Source organism: the organism of the source record quoted next, unplaced genomic scaffold, assembly GCF_019419815.1.
Source record: "Pyrus x bretschneideri cultivar Hongxiangsu unplaced genomic scaffold, Pyrus_bretschneideri_v1 Contig278, whole genome shotgun sequence".
In the NCBI taxonomy this organism is placed as follows: domain Eukaryota; kingdom Viridiplantae; phylum Streptophyta; class Magnoliopsida; order Rosales; family Rosaceae; genus Pyrus; species Pyrus x bretschneideri.
Genome location: NW_025999588.1, coordinates 3434 through 27167, shown reverse-complemented (window position 1 = coordinate 27167; position 23734 = coordinate 3434). Strand labels below are relative to the sequence as shown.

The 23734-nt window shown below is 37.5% G+C and overlaps 1 protein-coding gene and 1 pseudogene across 8 annotated transcripts; one reads left to right on the top strand and one right to left on the bottom strand.

The window, feature by feature from the left end:
• The first annotated feature begins 3350 nt into the window (after positions 1–3350).
• LOC125479104 lies at positions 3351–14097 on the top strand (annotated as a pseudogene).
• A 486-nt stretch (positions 14098–14583) lies between these two features.
• LOC103937375 (probable inactive receptor kinase At5g10020) lies at positions 14584–23443 on the bottom strand. 8 transcript variants are annotated; one of them, XM_048588138.1, is made up of 7 exons: positions 22564–23443; positions 21875–21960; positions 21562–21658; positions 19371–19564; positions 17984–18935; positions 15839–17413; positions 14584–15329 (listed from the first exon to the last, which is right to left on the bottom strand). In XM_048588138.1, the coding sequence occupies exons 5-7, from the start codon at positions 18900–18902 to the stop codon at positions 14719–14721; spliced, it is 3105 nt and encodes a 1034-aa protein (XP_048444095.1). In that variant the 5' UTR covers positions 18903–18935; positions 19371–19564; positions 21562–21658; positions 21875–21960; positions 22564–23443; the 3' UTR covers positions 14584–14718. The 8 variants fall into 8 exon arrangements, with proteins under 8 accessions (XP_048444095.1, XP_048444096.1, XP_048444094.1 ...); XM_048588139.1 differs by having other exon boundaries at positions 21565–21658; XM_048588137.1 differs by having other exon boundaries at positions 21888–21960.
• Between the last annotated feature and the right edge of the window lie 291 nt (positions 23444–23734).

Below are 23734 nucleotides of genomic sequence, written 5' to 3'. Positions count from 1 at the left end.
TTTCATAAGTTGTGGATTCAATTTGTTTAACCGTTTGATTGATAGCTTATTTATGAATGTTTATTAAGAATGCGCGCTTAATTTTCATGCATAAATATGACGCTAGAATATAAGTGAATTTCACCTAATCGTTATGAACTTATATTCACAAGTAGTGGAGGTTGCTTATAAACAATCGTGTTAAACATATTCTTGGCACGAGTTTCATGCTCATCATAGTAACGAATGCCTCGTCAACACTTATAGTTTTCATAATGCTTAATGATCTTTGATTGTATCTTTATTGTGCTATTCACGTAAAGGACTTTTGGAGAATGTTGTGAATTGCGTTGCGCATACCCATCCAATTCATTAACTTAAGGAAAACTTGACGGTTAATTTAAGCGGACCTAATTAATCCGGAGTGTTGAGTATCATAATTTATCGAAAGACCAACTGAGAATCAATCTTGTATGCAAGTATAACATATGTGGAGAAGAACCCCTTAGCTAGCTTCCCATCCATTCATTTCCGTCAAATCCATATTCACAATTTGTTTTGTGTCCAAGTATTTATTTTAGTAAATTCGTCCAAATCCAATCCCCCCTTATTTTGTTTAAGTCTTAGTCTTAATCTTTCTTATTTTTAGTTTTGCATTCTTTGAGCATTAAATATTGTTTTATATTGTGTTTTTACGTTTTTAAGTCAAATCCAAGTGATTAACAATCCCTCCTAATCCCCGGTCCAGAACGATCCCTACTTATACACTTCACTACAATTGACAAAAAGAGGGTTTAATTTGTGTGCGTATAATTCTTGCATCAAGGACATCTAAATGATATTAGGATACCTACAAATCAGTTTTCAAGAAGCCAAAATCCTATCCCTAAATCTATGCCGCACAACCCTTTCTAAAAGTTATAGAACCTACCGCAGGAATCATTCCTTGTCCTCCCTGGAATTTGATTGAAAGTGTCCTTGTTCTTTGTTGACTTGGAGTCCTAATTGCCCTCTTTCTCAACCTTGTCGTGCCTTCCCTTCTCCCTATAAATACATAGTGCCGCACATATCATTCACGATCGATCTTTCACCACAATTCACAACACACATCCATCATACACAGAAATCTCTCATTGTGTCGCAGCTTTGCAAGGAGAAAAGAGAGGAGACCTTTGGAACCGTGCCCTACCATTCAAGCTTGGATTGCTGGAACGTTTCTAGATGTATTCTATCCTTCGTTTTCAATGTTTAGTTTAATTTATCTTTGTTTAAGTGCAAACATGAGGAGCTAAACTCATTTTAGCTAGAGGTGGATTCAAAGCCATGAACATATATGTGATATGAATTGGTTTCCTCTAGTTATTGTTTCGTAAAACATGAATGCGATTTACTTATCTGTTTGATCGATAACTTATTCTTGTATGTTGATTAAGGATGCATACTTAGTTTGCATGCATGAATTTGATGCTAAAATATAAGGGAATTTCACCTAATAGTTATGAACTTATATTTACAAGTAGTGAAGGTTTCTAGTCACAATCCCGTTAAGTAAATTCATGGCAGGAGTATCATGCAGTTCATAGTTACGAATGTCATGTCAATGTTTATGATTTTCATAGAACTTAATGATCTTTGATATGTATCTCTATTATGTTGTTCATGTAAGGAACTATTGAAGAATAATTTGGTTGCCGTGCGTTATCCATCCAATTCAATGAAATTAGGAAAATCATTCATGGTTTATAGGAATAATAACTGGAAACCGATTTGTATGCATGGGGCATTGTCATTCATTGTTTATAGCAATAATAATTGGAAATTGATTTGTATGCATATGTGTCATGTGTGGAGATGAACCCTCTAGCTAGCCATTCACCCATTTAAACACCCAATTTCGTCCAAGTTGTTTAGAGTCTTTAAAATCTATTTGTTTTTACTTCAATTTCATCAAAACCAATCCCCCTTTAATATTTCGTGTCTACTTTGTTAGAACTTGTTTTAATTTGTTTCTTTTTAGTATTTTGAGTCAACATAAGTTAGAATTTGTCCAAAATCATCCTTTAGTTCTTGTTTTGAGTCAATTTGTTTGTTGTGTGTTGTTTTGAGTCATTAGAGTCTTGTTTTCTATTTTTGAGTCTAATTTAGTGTTTTAGAGTTTAAGTTGTGTAGATTAGCATCCCTTCTAATCTCCGGCCTAGAACGATCCCTACTTACATATACTACAAATTTTGTGTGCTATCTTTTATCACATCAAATTTTGGCACCGTTGCCGGGAATTAGCGAAATTGCTAATCTCCCCTTTGTTTCTGTTTTGCTTTTCTTTATTTTCTTATTTTGTTTTGTTTTCTTTTTTTTAGGTACTAGTGTATGACTCGACCTTCTCAACCTGTTTGTGCACATATATTAGAGTTTGATGATGATTTTGAACGAACTTTGAGAAGGAAGAAGAAGCAACCAGAACCAAATCCACCTAGTTCTAGCTCAGAATCTAAATTTGAAGAAAAAGAGGAGGAAGAACAAGACATGGCAAGGGACAATCGAACAATCAAGGAACTTTCAGCCTCGAGGTTGGACAATGCCGTGCCTATTTGCATTCAATACCCTAGGGCAACTCCGAACAAGACCGATAAGTTTGAATTGAAGTCTAGCTTGCTGCATCATATTCCCAAATACCATGGGTTGTCCATGGAAAATCCGAACAAGCATTTGAAGGAATTTGAAGTAGTATGCTCGAGTATGACACCCATTAATGTGGATGGCAACATTTTGAAGATGAAAGCCTTTCAATTCTCTCTTGTGGAAAAGGCTAAAGATTAACTCTATGAACTAGCACCTCAAACCGTCACTTCTTGGGAAAGCATGAAGAGAGCATTCTTAGAGAAATTTTTCCCAACTTCAAGGGTCATTCTTTTGAGGAAAATGATTAGTGGAATTCAACAAAGCCAAAGAGAATCTTTTCCAACCTATTATGAGCGATTCAAGACTTTAGTTGCATTTTGTCCCCAACATCAAATGAAGAAAAAACTTCTAATTCAATATTTCTACGAAGGACTCCTTCCACTTGAAAGACAAATGCTAGATGCCTCGGCATGAGGTGCTTTGGTTGACAAAACCCCAGTTGTTGCCAAGATCCTAACGGCCAATCAAGCCTTGAATGCACAATAATATGAGGGAGTTGGACAAAGAGACACCCCACGGGAAACCTAAGTGAATGAGGTAAGTACAATTTCTGAACTTCAATCCCAAATGGCTAATCTCATTGTTCTTTTGTCACAGTTTGTTAAAGGATCAAAAGTGCAAAGAACAAATACCTATGGCGTGTGCTTTATACAAGGGCACCCCTCTGAACAATGTCCCTCAATTGATAAAGAATGGGGGATGGGAAAGTGCCAATGCCATTGGGTATCAAGGCCAAAATCAGCCCAAATATGATCCATAAGCCAACACTTACAATCTGGGATGGAGAGAACACCCAAACACAAAATGGAGAGAGCCTCAACAAACTCAACAACAAGGAGGATTTCGACCACCACCACCCCCTGGGATGTTTCCAAGGCCATATGCACCAACACAACCCCAATCACATTCGGGCCAACCAAATTCAGGTATGTCTTTGGATAATGATAAAGTTATTCAATTACTCACCACTTTGACGTAGGGAATGCAAAATTAAGCCAAAAAGGTGGATGAATTGGAAAAGCAAATGGTGCAAATGGCGGAATTCATGAGCCAATTCAGAGAGTAAGGAAAACTACCTAGTTCAACCATTGTGAATCCAAATGGAGGATTTGAAACCGCCAATGCTATCACTTTGAGAAGTGGCAAGGAAGTTGGAACCGACTCACAACTATCCAAATCAAGCCAAACGGAGGATGAAAAGCTGCTGCACAAAGAAGAGGAACAAGACAAGGCCACGGCAAGGGTGGAGCAACCCTTACCGCAGCCCCCTAAGCACCTTATACTATCCAATTCAACTAAGGTAGGTACAAATTCAATTGTTTCTAACATTATTCCACCCAATGTGCCTTTCCCTCATAGATTTATGCAATTTAGGAATGAAGATGATGAAAAAGACATTTTGGAAACGCTAAGGAAGGTGTACGTCAATATCCCGTTTTTGATGCTATAAAGCAAATCTCAAAGTACGCTAAGTTTTTGAAGAGACTTTGTACAACAAGGAAACGGATTCGAGAGAAAGAGATCGTACATGTAAGTGACAATGTCTCTGCAATGTTGCAAAGAAAGCTGCCACCTAAATGCAAAGATCCAGGTAGTTTCACTATCCTTTGTGTAATTGGTAATACAAGGTTTGAATATGCTATGCTAGATTTAGGTGCATCAATTAATGTCATGCCATATTCTGTTTATGTATCTATGAATCTAGGAGAGCTTAAAAATGATGGTGTTATTATTTAATTAGCCGATCGATCTAATGCATACCCGAAAGGAGTTCTGGAAGATGTTTTGGTGTAGGTAGACCACTTGATTTTTCCTGCAGATTTCTATATGCTTGACATGGAGGTCTCAGCCAATTCTCCACCATCGCCAATCTTACTTAGATGACCTTTCATGAAAACAACCCACACTAAGATTGACGTGGCCAATAGAGCCTTAACTATGGAGTTTAGTGGCGATATGATTAACTTTAAAGTTTCTAAATCTATTGAGAATCTTAATGATGTTCGTTCTTGTTTTGCCATTGATGTAATTAAAAATATAGGGCAGGAACATTCATCACCAATTAAGAATGATGCATTTCGGACCACCAACGAAGAAGTAATTGGAATAGAGCACAAGGAACACGCCACTGCCTCATAACACCCAATTTGGCCGAAAGCACCCCTAGTGATTTTGTTGCCAATGTTGCTACTTTTGAGTCTTCATCGCAATATATTGGTGAGCCACCTATTCCCATTCCAATTCCCATTTCAACTAATAGGTTGTTACCTTCTTTAGTGTAGGTTCCCAATCGAATCCAAGGTGGTGAAAGAGTTCACGTTGACTTAAGGAAGCTCAACGCCACAATCAGGAAAGATCACTATCCCCTTCCATTCGTTGAGCCTTATTATGAGTATTTTGAGGAGCATGTAGTAAAAGATTGAAGGAAAATTTGTGAAAAACATGTTCATTTAAGCAACATCAATAGCATGCAATTAACAATTAAAGGCGGAATCATGCTTGTATGCACTTAAAACAAAACATTTACCCATGAAATTCAAAGCCTAGTAGATAGGTGAATCAAGACTCAACTCAAAACAAAGTGAGTTGAGAAATCAATACCTTTGTAGATTCCTCTTTGCATAAGCAAAGGCTAATCACCCAAAGAGAGGGCCTTCATTCCTTGCATCTTGGATCCATGGATTTGGATGGATGAAAAGGTTTCTCCAAGTTCCCAAAATTGAGAACCTCTAAGTCTCCACACCAAGGTATATTGAAGAAGAAATGAGTGACCTAGAGGAAGTAAGATTGCTAGATTTTCCCCTCTAGATTGGCCAAAATTTTAGAGAGAAAGGAGAGCTTGTGTTCTCATCCTTTCCCCCAAAAATAACCCTTAGTAAATTTTAGGCTATAAAGTCCTTTATATAGTCCCTTCAAATAAGTGACCTAATGGACCAAAAGCCCTATTCTTTTACACATGGCTAGCCTATAGGTTTATTGGGCTTTCAAGCCCTTTGTTTTATTCAAGTTGTCATACAACTTGAGTTAATGGGCTTGACATTCAAATCCCATTGGGCCTTGCGGCCCAAAACTAACCCGAGGTCTTTAACGAACTTATTCGTTTGATTAATTAACATATTAATTAATCCTAGCCTTAGATAAATAATTAAACCATTTAATTATTCTTACTCATCTCCGTTGAATCTTCAAACTCTACCTTACACGGTGTACGATCCATTAGGTTCCTTTTAGCGAGGCAGTAGGCGATTCAAACTCTTTCAAATCGATTGTGAATTGAAACTTACTTTCAATTCTCCCGTTAGTGATAATACACTTTTAGGGCTTCCACAAACCATGAGTGACACCTAGCAGCATATCATGGTTACCCAAGCTAATCAGAAGAGGTGGAGAACCTATTCAGTTTAGGATTACAAATGCAATACGGTCTTTCTCTAATACAATACTCTTGACCACATTGTTTGGTTTGATAGTTTATTCATGTCTACTATCCAATGTGAATCTTGTGCTTATATGATTACCTTGAATGTGATCTGGAACGCATTCCAACATTTCATTCATACTCTGGCCAGAGATTCCAAATCATATCATAGAGTATTCTCCCTCAAACAGTTTGAAGGTTAGAGATCCCTTGTTGCGCATTCACTTGCCTCCATGGCTAAGTGGCTTAACCCCGACGATGCCGTGGACACCCTGATAGAGTGACTTTGACATAATCAAAGATTAAGGACCTAACCACAAGACAACTGTGATGCCTCAGGTCAAAAGACTAATTTGCATTATCCCAACCATGAGTTCTCATGTGACATGAATATGAGAACTCTTCGTTGATCGTGTTCAGTGAACTCATTCTCTATTGAGCACCTACGTACTTGTCTTGATGTCACACACACCAATGACTCGAGACTAGTCACTCTCCCTGAGAGAAGACATAGCACGTACTGATCTTAACGGACTGTTAATGCCCAATTGACAATCCTATGATCAGGAACGTTTAGGATGTGTCAACGAAAGAATGGTCTCATGAATCTAACTTCTTTAGATCGCATTCTTCCAATCACATATTCCTTGGACTTATCGTTTAAGCATATAACATTTATATTAGACGGCTTAAACAATAATCTTTGCCCTTTACATTTAAACTACATTAGTTTGAAATGAACTACATTAGTTTGAAATGTCCGTAAAGTATCATCATATGATTGGTTTTAGGGCACATTTCCAACAAAGATGTACCCCTCCATGCTGTGGACCTTAATAGAGCTTAAAATGAGGTATTGTCCGGTTTGAAGACGTTAAAGCAAGCGCTTCTTAGGAGGCAACCCATGCGTTCAAATAAAGAAGACCTAGGAATCCCCAGCTCTAAAACCATATTTGCATTCTTTAACCCTACTCTTTATTGCTTTTACTTTGCCATAATTGTCATGTTTGTAAGTTGTGTTGTTTGATTATTTGCGTATAAGTCCATGTTTGAACATTGAGGACAATGTTTGGTTTAAGTGTTGGGGGGGCGGGTAAACAAAGTGTTTTTCATGACTTATTTTGTCAGATTTTATCAGCTATCACTTTTAAAGTTGTTACTCACTATTTTTAAGTGTTTTTATTGTCTTTTGAAGTGTTTTAATGTGTCCTATAACAGAAAATCCGAAAATATTGAAAAAAATTCGAAAAAGTTTTGAAAAACCCAAAAAGAGTCGTTTTTGTTTGTTTGTTTGTTTGTTTGTTTATGTCCTAGGGTACCTTCCAACACAATGATGAGGATTTGGTTTTTAATTGCATGACTGTTAAAGAAAGTTACAAACATGGATGGAAGTTTGATATGCTCTTTAGTTTATGCTTATTTGTAGTTATCATTTACGAATTCACATGTAATCACAAAGAAAAAATCAGTTTTTGTAACATGCTTGAAGGAAGAAACTCAAACTAACGTTACAACCCTGAGAGACTTGAGCCTAAATTTTGTTTGGAGAGTTATTAATTTGTGATGTTTTTGTTTTCTAAAGTCGTTGCATGATCTTATTATTTCTTTGTTTGGTTACTACTTAGAATGCGTTTTCATCATTATAGATCCAAATACTAGAACTCATGCCCATTTCATTCAAAACATAAAATTGAGTGCATAACAAATAACAAAATGAAGTTGTTTAGTTTAAACCAGAGCCAAAAAGCCTTACCCTTGCATATGTATTGTAGGTTTAACCCCTTTGAGCCCTAGTTAGCCTAATTTTCTTTGTTAGCGACATTATCCTTACCTAGCCTAGAATAGGACTATCCATACCCTTATTCTTAAAGGATAGTGGAGGTGGAGCATGACTTAGAGAGAATTCCTTTTGATCTACAATTTGCAGAAAAACAAGTGTGGGGGAAGGTTTTTTGTTGGAAACCTATGAGGATGTACATTTAGTGTGCCAAAGAAAGAAAGAATAGGGCACAGGAAAAAAAAAACGTGAAAAAGAAAGAAAAAAGAAGAAAAAGTTGAGAAAAGAAAGAAAAAGAGCTGATAAATAAGTGAGATTGAACTCACAAGTATTGGTTGTTGAAGAAAGCGTCCAAAAGTTTGAATATGGCCTAAGTGTTGTGTGAATCTCCCATGGGTGTTTAAAGTTGATTTCTGATTGAATTATAAGAGTTTATTTCATTACTTTGCTTACTATTGCTTTAAGAACTTTTGTTTATCTTACCTTTCTTTGTTAGGCAATACCTTAGCCCCACTACAACCCTTAGACTTCTATCTTGATTGTTATGTGTCTCAATATGTGGAGTTTAAAATTGGTATGAGCATATGGTATCCCTGGTTCTCACGTCTAAGTAGTGACATTCCATTCATGAGATCATATACATGTTAATAATTCCAGAAAGTGCCTTCTTTGATTATACATATGTGAGTGCTAGTCCAACGGATTTTTCCAACTGATTTGCAAGAAAACGTCTTGGGTCACCACCGCCTAGCGCCTAGGCTGTTTTTTAGAACATTGCTTTTCAGTTTCGTAGTTTCCGAAAAGCTGAATATGCAGCTTATGGATGTGGTAACCATGTATCTTTATGGGGATCTAGATATGGAAATCTACATGAGAGTTCTAGACAAACTTCCATTGACTAGTTCGAATAGTTCTAGACCACAGAACACCCACTCGATTCAATTGAAGAGATCATTTTCCAAATTGAAACAATCTAGGTGGATGTGGTATAACCATCTGAGTGAATATTTGACAAGTCATGGTTATGTGAACAATGATCTATGCTCATGCGTGTTCATCAAGAAGTCACATTTTGGATTTGCAATCATTGCAATATATGTCGGCAACATGAACCTCATCGAAACTCCCGCAAAGCTTGAGGAAATTATCGTTCACTTAAAATCGAAATTTGAGATGAAGGATCTTAGGAAACCTCAATATTGTCTCATCTTGGAGATCGAGCACTGTTCGGATGGAATCTTAGTACATCAATCGAACTACACCCAGAATATGTTGTGACATTTTAATGAGGATAAAGTGAAGCCTTCGAGTACTCCTATGGTCGTTCAGACTCTAGATGCTAAACAACATCCGTTTTGTCCCAAGGTTGATGAGGAAGAGATTTTGGAGCCTGAAGTTCCATACCTAAGTGCAATTGGTACTTTATTATACTTGGCTCAATGCACTAGACTTGACATCTCTTTCGTTGTTAATCTTTTGGCAAGATATAGCAATGCGCCTATACGCATACACTAGAATGGTGTTAAAGACATTTTCCACTACCTCACATGCATGTCGAAAAAAACCCACTCCCAAGAAAAAGAAAACAAACCCACCCCAAAATTTTCCCACCCCTGCTGCTTGCAACAAATAATCCTACCCTTTTTTTAAAGAGAAGATTTTTTCCAACCCCCATTTTTTTTTAAAGTTTTTTCCACCCCGCTTAAAACCATTTTGTCCCCCTTTTTATTTTGAAAATGAAAATATTTGGTTTTGTTTCAAAATAATTTAATTTTAAAAAAATAAAAATAAAATAATAAAAAAAAGCACCCATGGTGGCAAAGACTACAGAACGAGACCGCCACCGTCAACGGCACCATGGGCGGGAATGTCCCAAACCCAACACATCATATATACCAAGGTAACACGTGATGATGTGCGGGAATGTCATCCCTAGAACGATGGATGCAGACTGCTTGAAATGCATGGAAGGCTTGACAAGCAGGGAGCACCACCCCCCTATATAGCATATTATGCTGTTATGGCACTGCCAGGAGGAGACATCAACTTTCGCGAGGAGTCATATTGGGCCATGAAAAAAACAATACTTGGAATTTGAACGAGATTTTTTATTTGGGCTTGTTCTACATCCACAATTCCTCGAGATGAGCCGCCTTCCCCCTTGGTCCTCAAGTTGATTCTCACCTTATTAGTTATGCAGATGCTGGTTAGTTGTCGAACCCACATAAGGCGCGTTCTCGAATGGTTTATGTCTTTACCATTAGAGACACCACAATATCTTGCAGGTCTACTAAGAAAACGCTAGTTGCGACTCTTTTGAACGATGCTGAGATTCTCACCTTGTATGAAGCCTCGCATGAATACTTTTGGTTAAGAGCAATCATGGAACACATTCAAAGCATTAGTGGTCTTAGTACCACCGTTGACCTTCTTACAACGATCTTTGAAGACACTCTAGCATGAATCGAGCAATTAAAGAAGGGATACATCAAGGGAGACAACACCAAACACATTGTGCAGAAGTTCTTTTATTCTCACCAACAACAACAACATCAAAACATCGAAGTCAAGCAAATCCGTTCCTAGGACAGCTCGGCCGATCTCTTCACCAAATCATTGCCCAAGTTTACTTTCCAAAAGCTCGTCCAAGGAATCGGTATGCGTGAACTATCTGAGTTGAATTGCTTGTAGTTCTCTTGTTTAGAAGTTATATCTAACTTAAGGGGAGTATCCCGAAGTAAACTCACTTGATCTTAATGTACTCTTTTTCATTTGATTAGGAGCATCTTTCCCACTGGATTTTTGCTACCTAACAAGGTTTTAATGAGGCACCCATCCTGGGATGATCATACTCCATTGAGGTTCATTACTTTCATCATATATGACGTTTGTTTTAGCCACTATGCATACTTCTCACTTTTCTCCTTAGTTTATGGGTTTGACCTACCTTAGGTTTTACCATATCGAAGTTTTGTGAGTTTTACTACCAATGCATACTTTCTTTAATTTGACACTTGCATTCGTCCATTGTGCCAATGACTTCATCAACTGATCTACTTCATCTGTTGAAGACCTGATGCAATGTTTTGTATGAGTATTTACACACTCAAGGGGGAGTGTTGTAGTCCTATTAGATTAGGAATGTGATTGTGTAAATCCTAAGGTATTTGGGATATCTTTAAAGGATTCTCTAGGGTTATATATTAATTATACTATTAGAATTGTAATCCTATTAGGGTAATGAATTAACCTTCCCTACTACTATAAATAAAGGCACAATGAGGTTGATATAACACACCTCACAAATACATATCTCTCTCTTTTCTCCCTGTGCCGTTGATAGGAGCATATTTATGTGACTTTGTTATCTTATTTCTTTGCATTTACTTAGTTAATTTCCATTTATTTTTGTAATTTATGTTATTTTTGTATTATTGTAGGTCCAGTTGGTAAAGATGAAATTAAAGTTGAGGCTTGAAAGGCAAGGAATTACACAAGAAAGAGGAATCCTTGTTAGAGAGGAACATTATCTTATCCTATCTTATACAACATTATCTTATCTTATCTCTAGCTGCAAAGAAGAATCCTAATCACATTCCAACACTTTCTACCTGATTCTTAGAGTTCTAAAATAATTCAAAATGCCAAAACCTTTTCCTCCTTGGATTCAGCCGTTCCCCCTATATATATGAAATTCCTGCAGTGATTTAGGGTGTGCTATGCCTATCATTCATCCATTGTAGTTGTTGGAATTTTCAGAGTTCTTTCTATCTTTGTTTTAAGTTTCAATGTTTATTTTAGATTGCTTTTTAGTTATGATGAACATGTGTAACTAAGTTTCTTTTTTGTTAAAGGTGAATTTGAAGTCATGATCATATGTTTTATATAAATTGATTACATCTAGTTATTGTTTCATAAAACATGAATGCGATTTACTTATCTGCTTTATAAAGAACTTATTCTTGTATGTTTATTAAGGGTGCACACTTAGTTTGCATGCAGGGATTTGATTCTAGAATATAAGGGAATTTTACCTAATTATAATGAACTTATATTTGTAAGTAGTAAAAGTCACTAGTCATGATTGAGCTAAATAAATTCTTGGCAGGAGTATCATGCTTTCCATGGTTACAAATGCTATGTCAATGCTTACGATTTTCACAGAACATAATGATCTTTGAGATGTATCTCTATCATGCTTTTCATAGTTAGAGAACTTGAGAAGAAGAATTTGGTTGTGTCGCTGAATCCAATTCAATGAACTTAGAAAAATCTTAAGTTAATTAGTGTTGTTCACAATTAATTTGGGGCATTGTCATTCATGGTCTATAGGAAGAATAACTGGAAATCGATTTGTATGCATATGATTCATGTGTGGAGAAGAATCCTTTAGCTATCCTTTCATCCATATTTCATTCACAACTTAATTTACTTGTTGCCCTTTAATTTTGTTTTAGTTAACTTCGTCCAAAATCCCCCCAGTCATTGTTTTGTTGTTAGTTTAACTTAATTTTCAGTTTTATAAGTTTAATTTGTGTTGATTAGCATCCCTTCTAATCCCTGGAATAGAATGATTCCTACTTACTGGTACTATAATTGCATAATTTATAAGGTTTAATTTGTGTGTTAGTTTCTACCACATAAGCTGTCGGCCACCTCTCTCCCTGTCCTTAATATTGTTCAGTAAGTGTAAATTAGGCCTACAACATTTTTTTATTTGTTACAATTCGTAATTTACATCTCTTAGTTAAGGAATTGCATTACAACGAAGATTTGCCTAGGAAGAAAGAAAGCACCAAATCCAACCGCTTACTTCTTGGTCCTGCTGGTCAAGGGCCAAGGCTTAGGCAATCGCCTCCAATGCAGTGGTAGTAATCTAATTTCAATCAAATCAAATTAAATCAGATGGCGGGGAGGGGAGGGGAGGGGAGGGTTTGAACCCGATACCTAGTAGGTTGACGAGGAACGTCCTAACTACCAGGTTAGGATTTGTTTCGTCTATGACTCATGTTTTGTTTTTGGTATAGGCAGGCAAAGGCAATAGCATCAAGGCTCTCAACCGCACCCATTCTTCTCGGGTCTCCACCGCAGTTGATGGCATTGCCCTTGTCACTGTCTTCACACTATGCAAATCTTCCACCGCCAATGGGCTCATCGAAGATCAATTCTCAAACTCGGTTACAGTTAGGAATGCTTCGTATACTAAAGTTGAGAGATCCATGGCCATCTTGACTGTCCTTTTTAACTTCATTCAGGTGTTGTAGTGTAGAATTCTGTTTAGCTTCCTCACTTTGGTTTGTGATATTATTGATACATTGCAGCTGGCAATATGCCCCGGAGCAATGTAGTCATTCTAACCGACTACGCATCTGATCTTTCACTACCCAGAAACAAGGTTACTGTGTATCCAATTCAAGGCGATTATTCGCGAGACAAGTTGATGCTTCAAAGAATCAGGTCTTACATCGTACGAGCACATTATATAAATAACGAGCAGACAAATCCTTTGCTCATCAGTAGCTATGTTTCTCACCGGCATTACCTAGTTTACTTCATTATTTTGTTTGAAATCGTCAATCCTGAAATTGCTTGAGGTTTACATCTTCACCGACGCAGATATAGCAGTTGTTGATGATCTAGGACACATATTTCGCGAATATCCGAATTTTCATCTGGCGTTGACATTCCATAACTACAAAGCACAACCTCTAAATTCAGGATTTATAGCAGTGAGGGACACTGCTGATGGAATTTTAAGGTGCGTTATCACATTATCTGCGTACTCAGAGTTAAGCATGTTGTTTAATACTAATAGTTACGTCATCTGTTTTGCGGTTATTGTTTACCAGAAAACAGAGATGAAATGTTTATTTGCGACCATTTTTTACATTTCACATACTGCAAACATTGCCTGGGTAGTGACATCACACCCATGGTTTGATGCAAAGAAGTTTACCCCAGCCCAAGCTTTCATAGAGGATATTGGTGGTGCTTCGGTGTTGTTTTTACCGTGTGCTGTCTGCAACTGAACACCACCAGAAGGCGCAGGTCAATTTCGCGGCATGCCCTTGGATGTTAAGGTATACTGCTACTATCCAACACACAAAACCTGTTAAAAAGGTGGTTGATTTCAGATGAGTTTCGTTGTTCTCCCTGCTATAAACTGAAACAAATATGATGCGGAAGTGTGCTTTTATTTTTATGTATTGTTCTTCTGAGTCTCTTGTGTGATATATTCTGGATATGGGTGATTCATTTCAAATCTGCTGTGCCTGGTATTAAAGAGTGCGAGAACAAACTATGATTTTCGACTAAATCAAACAGGTTTAGCTTAGCATATGAACTACATATCAGCAATTTGATCTGGGACCTGCTGATTTCGTTTGAAGAGAGAATGGATGCTGATTTCGTGGCATTGAAAACATGTAACTGGCATTCGGATTGCTTGTCATGATTATTTAAATGTCGGCATGATTATTTAAATGTAGCACCTGGTAGTTCAACAAAAAGTTCATATGAACTACATATTTCCGCCCTACTCTGGAATATGATTCTCGTACTGGATTCGATCTTTGAAATTTTTTACTTCTGCACCCCAATTTTATGGCAATACTGAATATGGATATAATGTACTTGAAACATATTGGAATCAATGTGAGAGAGAGCGGGGAATAAATCATCGGTTACACCCAAGAGTAGGTTTTGTGAAATTTATTCATAACACATCAACAAGGAACTTATTTTTCTATAAACTGTAACTAGGCATTGTCAATAACAGGACCATTTTGACAAAAACAATTGGAAAATTAAGAAAGAAATAATCGACATACGGTGTTAGTATCAAGAACTCTACAGTTAAGAGCATTTATCCTGCCGGGGCACCCCCTTTGTCCACTATTCTTGAAATGTCTTCAAACACAGTTTTAATGTCAGGTCTTTCGGATGCTGGATGAATACATCTTAGAGCTACCTGTAGCATACCATCAAGAACTCTTGGGGAGTTCTTTACACTCAGCCTTTCCAGAATCAGTCTGTCAAGGCATTCAAAACAACGGTTTTCTTCTGCCAACAGTCTCACCCAGTCTGTCAGATCAACCACACCCCGTATCCCAGAGACAATCTCCCCGGAACTCTTTCCAGTCAGGAGCTCCAACAAGATCACCCCAAATGCATAGACATCACTTTTCAACGATGGGCAGGGCTTACTTGAGCTAGCAAATTCAGGGGGGCGATAGCCAAGAGCACCTGCATTCAAGACTTGCTCAGTAGTCCCAGTGGGAGTCAAAATTCGGTGGAGACTATAATCTGTAAGGAGTGCATTCAGACTAGGAGTTTCTAATAAAATATTCGTGGATTTGAGGTTGCCATGGGGAATTGCCTTCTCATTATGCAGGAAGTTCAGACATCGGGCAACATCTACAGAAATCCTAAGCCGTTCCTCAAGTGACAGGGGAGAGAGTTTTGTTCGCTCTGCCTCTGTAGAGTCAGAAAGATTCAGCAACCAATGTCAGATTCAGGGATAAAAAGAGAAACAAATTCGAAAACGGACAAAATAATAAACAAACATCAGTGGCACTCCAGTTTTGCTTTCATTGAAGGGAACTAACCTAACAGTTTATAAACCAAAGTAAAATATCAAAGCGTAAAAGTCATCAATGTCAGCCAAATAAAATCTAAGTACGCTAAGATACACTCTTTTTTCTCTTGACAATTTTCAGTATGCAGTTTTGCTTTCGTTGAAGGGAACTCTAATCTAACAGTTTATAAACCTAAGTAAAATATCAAAGCGTAAAAGTCACCAATGTCAGCCAAATAAAATCTAGGTAGGCTAAGATCTAATCTTCTCTCTATGGACAATTTTCAGTGTTTTAGTACGTATGGATAGACCCGGTGGCGCATATTTAATATTTTCTAACAGATGGTACAAGTATATTTGAGATGCTTATTTGCAATCGTACAATAAAGCACAAAGAGCGGAATCTTACCATGGAGATGGAATGCCAACGATTGTGCATTGATATAAGTTGATATAATCAGTTTCTCATGTTCTTTAGGGCCCCAGTAATAACCCAGCAGAGAAACTAGATTCGGGTGCCTGATGTTTCCTAGTTTCTTCACTTCTCTTGCAAATTCTTTCCTTCCTTTTGCTATTCCCTCCCGTAGCCATTTGACAGCCAATACATGACCGGAGTCGAGCATTGCTTTATACATTGTCCCATGACAACTCCTTCCAATAGCTTCTGCTGGAGCACAGGAAAGTTCTTCTGCTGTGAAGGCCAAGGAGCCATCAAACAGATGCAAATCACCAGCCAATTTATCTGGAGAATAAGCTGTGAGCACAGCAGCACTCTCTGGTGGCTGTGGCTTTTTAAAGGGTGATGGATTCGACGATGATAAGAGAGACATAGGAGAAGATGTCCCTTCACCCCTTTCTTTTGATTCAGGATGACCCAAATTCTTAGGATTCTTTACAAGAGACGAAGTGTCACGGGCATCATGAGCAGACCCCATTTGGGTTGATGGTGAAAGCTTTGGAAGGAGATCACAAGAAGATTTTGAGCAGTCTATATTTTTGTCCGGTGCTGATCGATGACGATGAGAAAGGGCAGAACCTCCTTGCACAGCATCTTTCTTTCCAGAACTTGCTTTTGAACTGCCCTTTCTACATCTCTGCCAGTGGGACCTGTAATGGATCATAAGGCATAAAAGAACTAAAACAGCAGCTCCACCAACCAAACCTGCAATGAGGGAGATCCTAATAGCTGCTTTCATAAGGGGCCTGTGTTCCCTAAAAGTCATGTTTGGGACATCCTTCGGTGAAGATGCGGAACGAGGAAAAATCAGCAATGAGTTCCCTGGATAAAATGCGGAATCAGGGAACTGCCGCAAGTTTTCAGGTATGACGCCAGAAAGATGATTGAAAGAAACATTGAACTCTTTCAGGACATCTGGAAGGTCCTCAGGAATGCTACCTTCAAAGTTGTTATTAGATAGATCGAGATACATTAAGTTACGGAACTTACTGATCTCTGGGGGCAAATGACCGGCCAATGAGTTGTTTGACAGATCTATAGACACCAGGCTCAAATTTTGAGCCGAACCACTTGAAGAATCACTTGATATGTCCTGGATGGGTATTGACCCAGACAGATTGTTGCCCGATAAGTTAAGATCAGTCAATTTCGTTGAAGAAAAAAAGCTTGGAAGAAGTAAGCCTTGTAGGTGGTTGAGGCTAAGATCAATCACATTTAATTCTGGGTATGTTCCCAATACTGTCGGAAGAATGCCTTCTAATGAGTTCTTGGATATCTTAAATGAAGTTAGCCTAAAAAATTGAGACGTTTGATTAGGCAGACTTCCTGTCAATGAATTGGAACTTAGCTCGATAACTTCAATGTAATTTCCCCAACCTCGGATTCGGGACAAGTTACCTGTGAGCATATTATTACTCAGATCTATGACAGAACAATGCCCAACCATGGCAGGTAAGGAGCCTGACAGTTTGTTTGAAGAAATATTAAACTTCTTCAGAGTTGCAGAGGTGATGCTTCCTACCGGACCTGCCATGAAGGTAATCAGTGTGATCATGTAAGAAGGAAAGGGAGGGAAAAACAGTAAACAAATGCAATTAAAAATTCAAGATGATATAATCACTTTTAAAAACTGGCGACTTCAACCAACAAACATGAAATCACGCAAAAGAAGATTTCCTCGTACTGAAATAATGGAGCCTTTACCCTAAAGTTGCTTTCTAAAATTAATATGCTTCTCCACCCATGATTCCATCTACATCAACATAGTTTCATGCGAAGATGCTAATGCAACCATGACAACATAGCCGTCTGATTTCTCTTAGTGACAAGACGTTAAAGATTAATTTCCTAAAGCAATGGACTTTCTGATAAGTGTGAGAAAGTTTACTCAAGCTTATAGTGGAAGAATAAATAACTAAATCAAAGCCTTTCTTTCATTACATCGTAAGTGATTTTACTTGTTTATTTTCAATCTACAAGTATGAAAAAAGAAAGTCTAACGAAACTTTCAATTTGAAATACAAAAGGACAAATATGTATGTAAAATCTCTTAGCAACAGCTAACATGTGTAAAAAACTGTTGAAAACGCAATATACCTTCAAGTTCGTTATGACTAAGATCCAGTTCTGACAAGAGCATTGAGCTCTCTTGCAATAGAGCTTCCGGTAGAGAACCTGATAGCTGGTTGTTTCCAAGCCGAAGTACTCGTAGAGAGACAACAAAATTGAAGGAAGGTATAGGACCCACTAACTGATTATAACTAGCATCAAACACCTCCAAACTATCAAAATATGGCATTCCATCGTGAGGAAAAAGCTCTCCAACCAAGGAATTGTGGCTAACGTTCAAATACTGAATAGAGGAAACAAAAGAGGAGTTACCAAGTCCCAAATCTAATGAACCAGATAACAGATTGCTGCTTACATCAAGATGGACCACGCTACCCATTTTGGATAGAAAATTCATAATGTCTCCAGTAAAGCCATTAGCTCGAAAATCAATAAACTTCAACTGTTCAAGTTTGCCAAAACTAGAGGGCAAAATGCCTTCAAATTGGTTCGAAGAAAGATTCAAAAGCACTAGACCCTTTAAGTTGACCAAATCGGAGGGTAATAGCCCATGAAACAAATTGCTTGAGAGATCCAAGTATTCAAGAGACTGAAATAAAGCAACCTTTGAGATGGTCCCTGTGAGCTGGTTGTTTGAAAGCGACAAGTTTTGAAGCATTGTAAGGCCAGTAATGGCTGAAAAACTGAAGTCACCAACCAAACCAACATCATTGATAGCAATTGAGATGACGCGACCATTACTACATGTTACCCCAAACCAATTTAAGGGGCATCCATCAGAGTCCAAGGAGTTAGAATCCCATGAAACAAGAAGTTTCCCCGAAGGGTCCTTGTGAATGCCTTTCCGGAGGTCTAAGAGTGCTCCCAAATCTGACTGTCCTCCTCCCGATGAAGTTACTGCTAGTACCAACAACAATAGCATCGAACTCAAACAGATTGTCTGCATTACTCCTTGAGCAGCCAGAATCCAGCAGCCAAACTTGAGGGAAAGAAAGAGTGATAACGTAATCGAGTTAGCAGGAAACAAAGGAAGATGTTACAAAACAAAGAACCCATCCTGCTAGTTAATTTGCTAGGAATGAATGAAATGAGAGTAAAGTAAATATTGAAAAATGAATGAATGAATGATTCCACAACCACAAAGGGTACCCATGGTCATGATGTATAATCAAAGAGTGAAGCCAATGCCATTGTTTGTTTGTCACAAATCCAAAACACATCAAGTCATCAATGTATGTTCAAAATACAACAAAACACAAAATTTGTACTCAACAGTCAATCAGTGACAGTCACATGAGAAATAAAAAAGCAAGAGAATAATGTAATACTTTTCCTTGGTAATGCCAACTCCAAGCACTTAGCAGGCAGCACTAAGTGAGAAGAAGAAGAAGAAGAAGAAGAAGAAGAAACAAACCAAAAAGGGAGAGTGAATGAAATGAAGCTCCAACTCCAGCTCCTTCCAAGCTTCGTCGTGAAATGGGAAATTCAGAATGGATCTGTGCTGCTGTCTAAATCATAAGCATTGGAAATTTGGAAGCAAAAGAGCGAAACCAGAAGCTGCACTCTCCATTCTCTCTCTCTCCAAGAACTCTTCTTCTTCATAGACATCTGTGAGAGTGAGAAAATTCAGAGGAATAAGAGCAAACTAGCAAGGGATGCCCGCGGGATTGAAAACCATAAGAAAACTTAGTATATAGTACTATTTATTTACTAAAGATAATACTTGATGTGTACAGACATACTATTTACACACGAAATATTTGGTAGATAGACCTATTTACATACAAAAGAAATAGAACCCAATACATCAGTTGTCAAAGGCATGTTTCTATGAAATGATATAAAATCTTCGCACTAGGGTGAACAACTCGAATTGGATTAAGCATTGTTTAATTTGAAGACCATAAACTCAGCAGGGTAAAACTACAAAACTTGTGTTTTCTTAAAACCACTATATTTTGTATTCCAAATTTCGTAGCAGCCAAACACTATATGAAGCTCCAACCAAAATGAACAAAGAAAATCCTAATAAGAACAACGAGGCTAAATTACAGAACTTGGGTGTTTCTTAAAACCCCAATCCCATGATATTTTAAATTCCAAAATTTTCTGGGCAGCCAAACACTATCAAACGAACATGATAAAGAAATTGCTAATAACAACAAATGGGAAAAATAACAGAACATGGGAATTTACATAAACCTACATACTAAAAAGACTCGATGTAGTTTCACAATTTGATTGGTTTATGCGTATTACATATGGAATCAATAAGTTTCCTTGTACATATTTGCCTCATTAATCTGCAAAAAGAATCAAACATGGGAAAGTTTACATGTCATTGTATAGACATCTAACATAATCACTTTTCTTGCTCCATGATTGAACTGAAGATTTTCTTTCTTTAACAACAAAGTGAAATCAAATATAACCTGAAAGTTAAACAATGTAATATGTTTTTAAGTCAACTGAATTGAAGTATGTGACACGATCAGTTAAGATGAATATTAACTTGGTTCTCAGATTAAACTGCTAGCAATAAGTTCTAACTTCTAAAACAAAATATACTATGTCTAATATTAGACAAATAAAAGCAAACACCTCAGATATAGTGGCAAAGGAAAATGGAGTTCACCTTAAACCCAACCCAAGAACCTCTCGACACACCAAGAACCCCATATCCGAAGCGAAAGACAGATTTGGCACTCTTGACATATAGAAAGAATGTTTTATGTCTATTATAAAATTTAACCAAAAACAAACACAAATGCCATGACAATTGGCATTTTATAGTAAAGGATATTTAAGTTAGCCCTATTTTGAGCAAAGATGGTTGAATTGCACTCATCAAACTTTGTATTTTCAGACTTGGGTAGCTGTTCTGATACCGAGGTAGTTTATTGGCCTTGCTAATAAGTTGTATGTTATATTGGTTTTTCCCTTTTTTTGCCAAGCTTTGTATTTTCAGTGTTTCAAATATAAAAAAAAAAAAATATTACACAGTTTTCCAATATCATTAAAACGCGTCTCACACTATTTTATGTGCTAATATACCAATGTACACGTGTAGTGGATTAATGACAAAGAGTCAAAGACATTTAACGTGTGTGTGTCTCATAAAAATTTCATTTACCTAGGAATGATGTTTCTTTGGCCCCCAATCATATATGAAAGACATTCTAATCAAAATTATCCCAGAAACCCTCCTGAATATGCATTTGGTTCGGTGCTAAAATTATACCAAAAGTAAATAAACAGCATTTTACAGGTTATCAACTTAATCATCCAAATCAAAGCAAAAGTAACTAACTGGAGATGTGAACATGCATTTGTGGGCACATGACTGTGACCCCAGCTACCCACAAAGGAAGCAATAAATTTTTCAACATTGAAGGTGAGATGTTAGACATTAAATGAGTGTACTTTTATCTCTTTTTCTGGAGTCTAAAGTTATACCAAAACTAAATATATAGCATTTTCCAGGATTTCAACATAATCATCCAAAAAGAACCAAAGCAAAGGTAATTAACTGGAGATGTGGACGGGAAAATGCTAAAAGCAACCTAAAATCAACATTATGCATATATATAAAACAAAAGTTATACCACATCTTTCAATTGCTATTGAGGCCTCCTCCATTGTGTACCCCATATTGACGAAGGCCCATATCTTCTCTTTCTCCGATGTAGAATTTATGTTTTCCTGCAAAATAGGTAATGAAATTTCTATGAGATACACACATCTGTGAAATGTCCTTGACTCTTCGTCACGAATCCACTATCCTGTGTACCTTGGCATAATAGCACATAAAATAGTGTGAGATGCGTTTTAATGATATTGGAAAACTATGTAATATTTTTGTTGTTTGAAGGATTGGGGAAACAGAGAAAATACAAAGCTTGGCGAAAAAGGAAAAACCTATATAACATACAACTTATTAGCAAGACCAGAGTTGGATGCTGGGATATATAACAGAGTTGGATATCCACTTTGACCCACTCTTTCTGCAAACAAAAACCAGAGTTGGATGTTGGGATACATATAGCAAGTAAAAACTAGAGCAGCAAAGATGTCAGCTTTACCCGAAACGAATTATAATTCAAAACCATGAACTAGGTTAAATGCCACAAATCTACCAAAAAGGAAATTCCAATTTCGCTCTGTTCAGTTTAAAATCAGATGGTATTTGTTGACTATGGCAACAATGAATAACCACAACAATCCACGATTCTCACGCGAAAATCCACACCCATCCAACAGTCTACTACTTCGATGTTGAATGTGGGATAGCAGCAATGAGGGCTTTGAAGGCTACCCCTCTGCCTCTTTCCTTCTGTCTCTTTCCCTCTGTCAAATTTTTGACCACATGGACAACGAATTACAACTTCTACTGTAAACAACACCACAGCTAAACCCTAAACATGGCGCATTTTTCCAAATCCCACCACTCATTAATACAGACAAGCCCATTTGCACATAAACAATTAGAACTAAGTGGAAAAAGAAAGGAAAAAAAAAAAAAGAGAGAGAGAGAGCAAAGAAAAGGCTTATATAAACTATCTTATGACTAAATGCAGTCTTAAGAAGAAGACGAAGAAGAAACAAACCGAAAAGGGAGAGTGAACGAAATGAAGCTCCTTCCAAGCTTCGCCGTGAAATGGGAAACTCAGAATGGATCTGTGCTGCTGCCTAAATCATAAGCATTGGAAATTTGGAAGCAAAAGAGCAAAACCAGAAGCTGCACTCTCCCTTCTCTCTCCAGGAAACTCTTCTTCTCCATAGTCAAAGGAGTAGGAGGAAATTATTTGCCAGAGAGCGGAGTAGGTGGACTCACTCACTCGATGCTATCCTTGTTATTATTATGACTTCAAAATCTTCTACGCCCAATTTTACCCAAGGCCTCTCTGTGACTTAATCAGATTTTGACACGTGTCCACGACCAACTTCAATTCTGGCCGCCTTTACCTATCAGAGTAAACATACAACACAAAATAAAATCAAATAGAAAAAAAAGAAGGAAGATCATGCCACAGAAGAGGAACCGCCTACAACTCATCTCCTCAATCGAGGAACTCCGCCCCATAATCCAATCTCCGAAGTTCTACAGAACAGCCTTCAGCTGGCCCGAAAAGTCCTCGCGACGCCGCGCTGGAACTTGTACGAGACCATACAATTCACGGAAAATATGGAGTCGTTTGAGAAGACGGTGTCCAGATTTCTTCAAGACCAGTTGCAAGCTGTAGGCCCACATCTTGGCTAACGTCCACCACATGAAGGCGGAGGCGGCTTAACGGTTCGACCGGCTTGATTGGTCGAGCCGGATGCTGAAATAGCGGCTTGGCGCCTTAAATATTGGAAATTGCGGCGGTGGGTGGATGAAAGAGGCTGTGAGGAGGAGGCGCATCAACGACATCAGGGGAGAGGGAGGGAGAAAGAGAGAGAGAGAGAGTTCTGTGTAATTCTTCGTTGGTTTTTTTTTTTTTCATTTTGTATTTTGTATTTTTTAGAGTTAAAACGGCGGTTAGAATTAAGTTAGTTGTGGACACATGTCAAAATCTGATTAAGTCACAAATTATTGGGAAATTTAAAAAAATAACTAACATCTAGATCCAATATATAATTATAATCATCTTTTAAGGTTTATCATAATTATAGTCCAAACTTGATATAAAAATACTAATATATCCTTCATTACTAAAAACCTTCAGAAAATGAAAAAAACTTGATCATCATTGTCGACATCCCGCCCTCTCTCACATACTTATCCCTTATGGAACT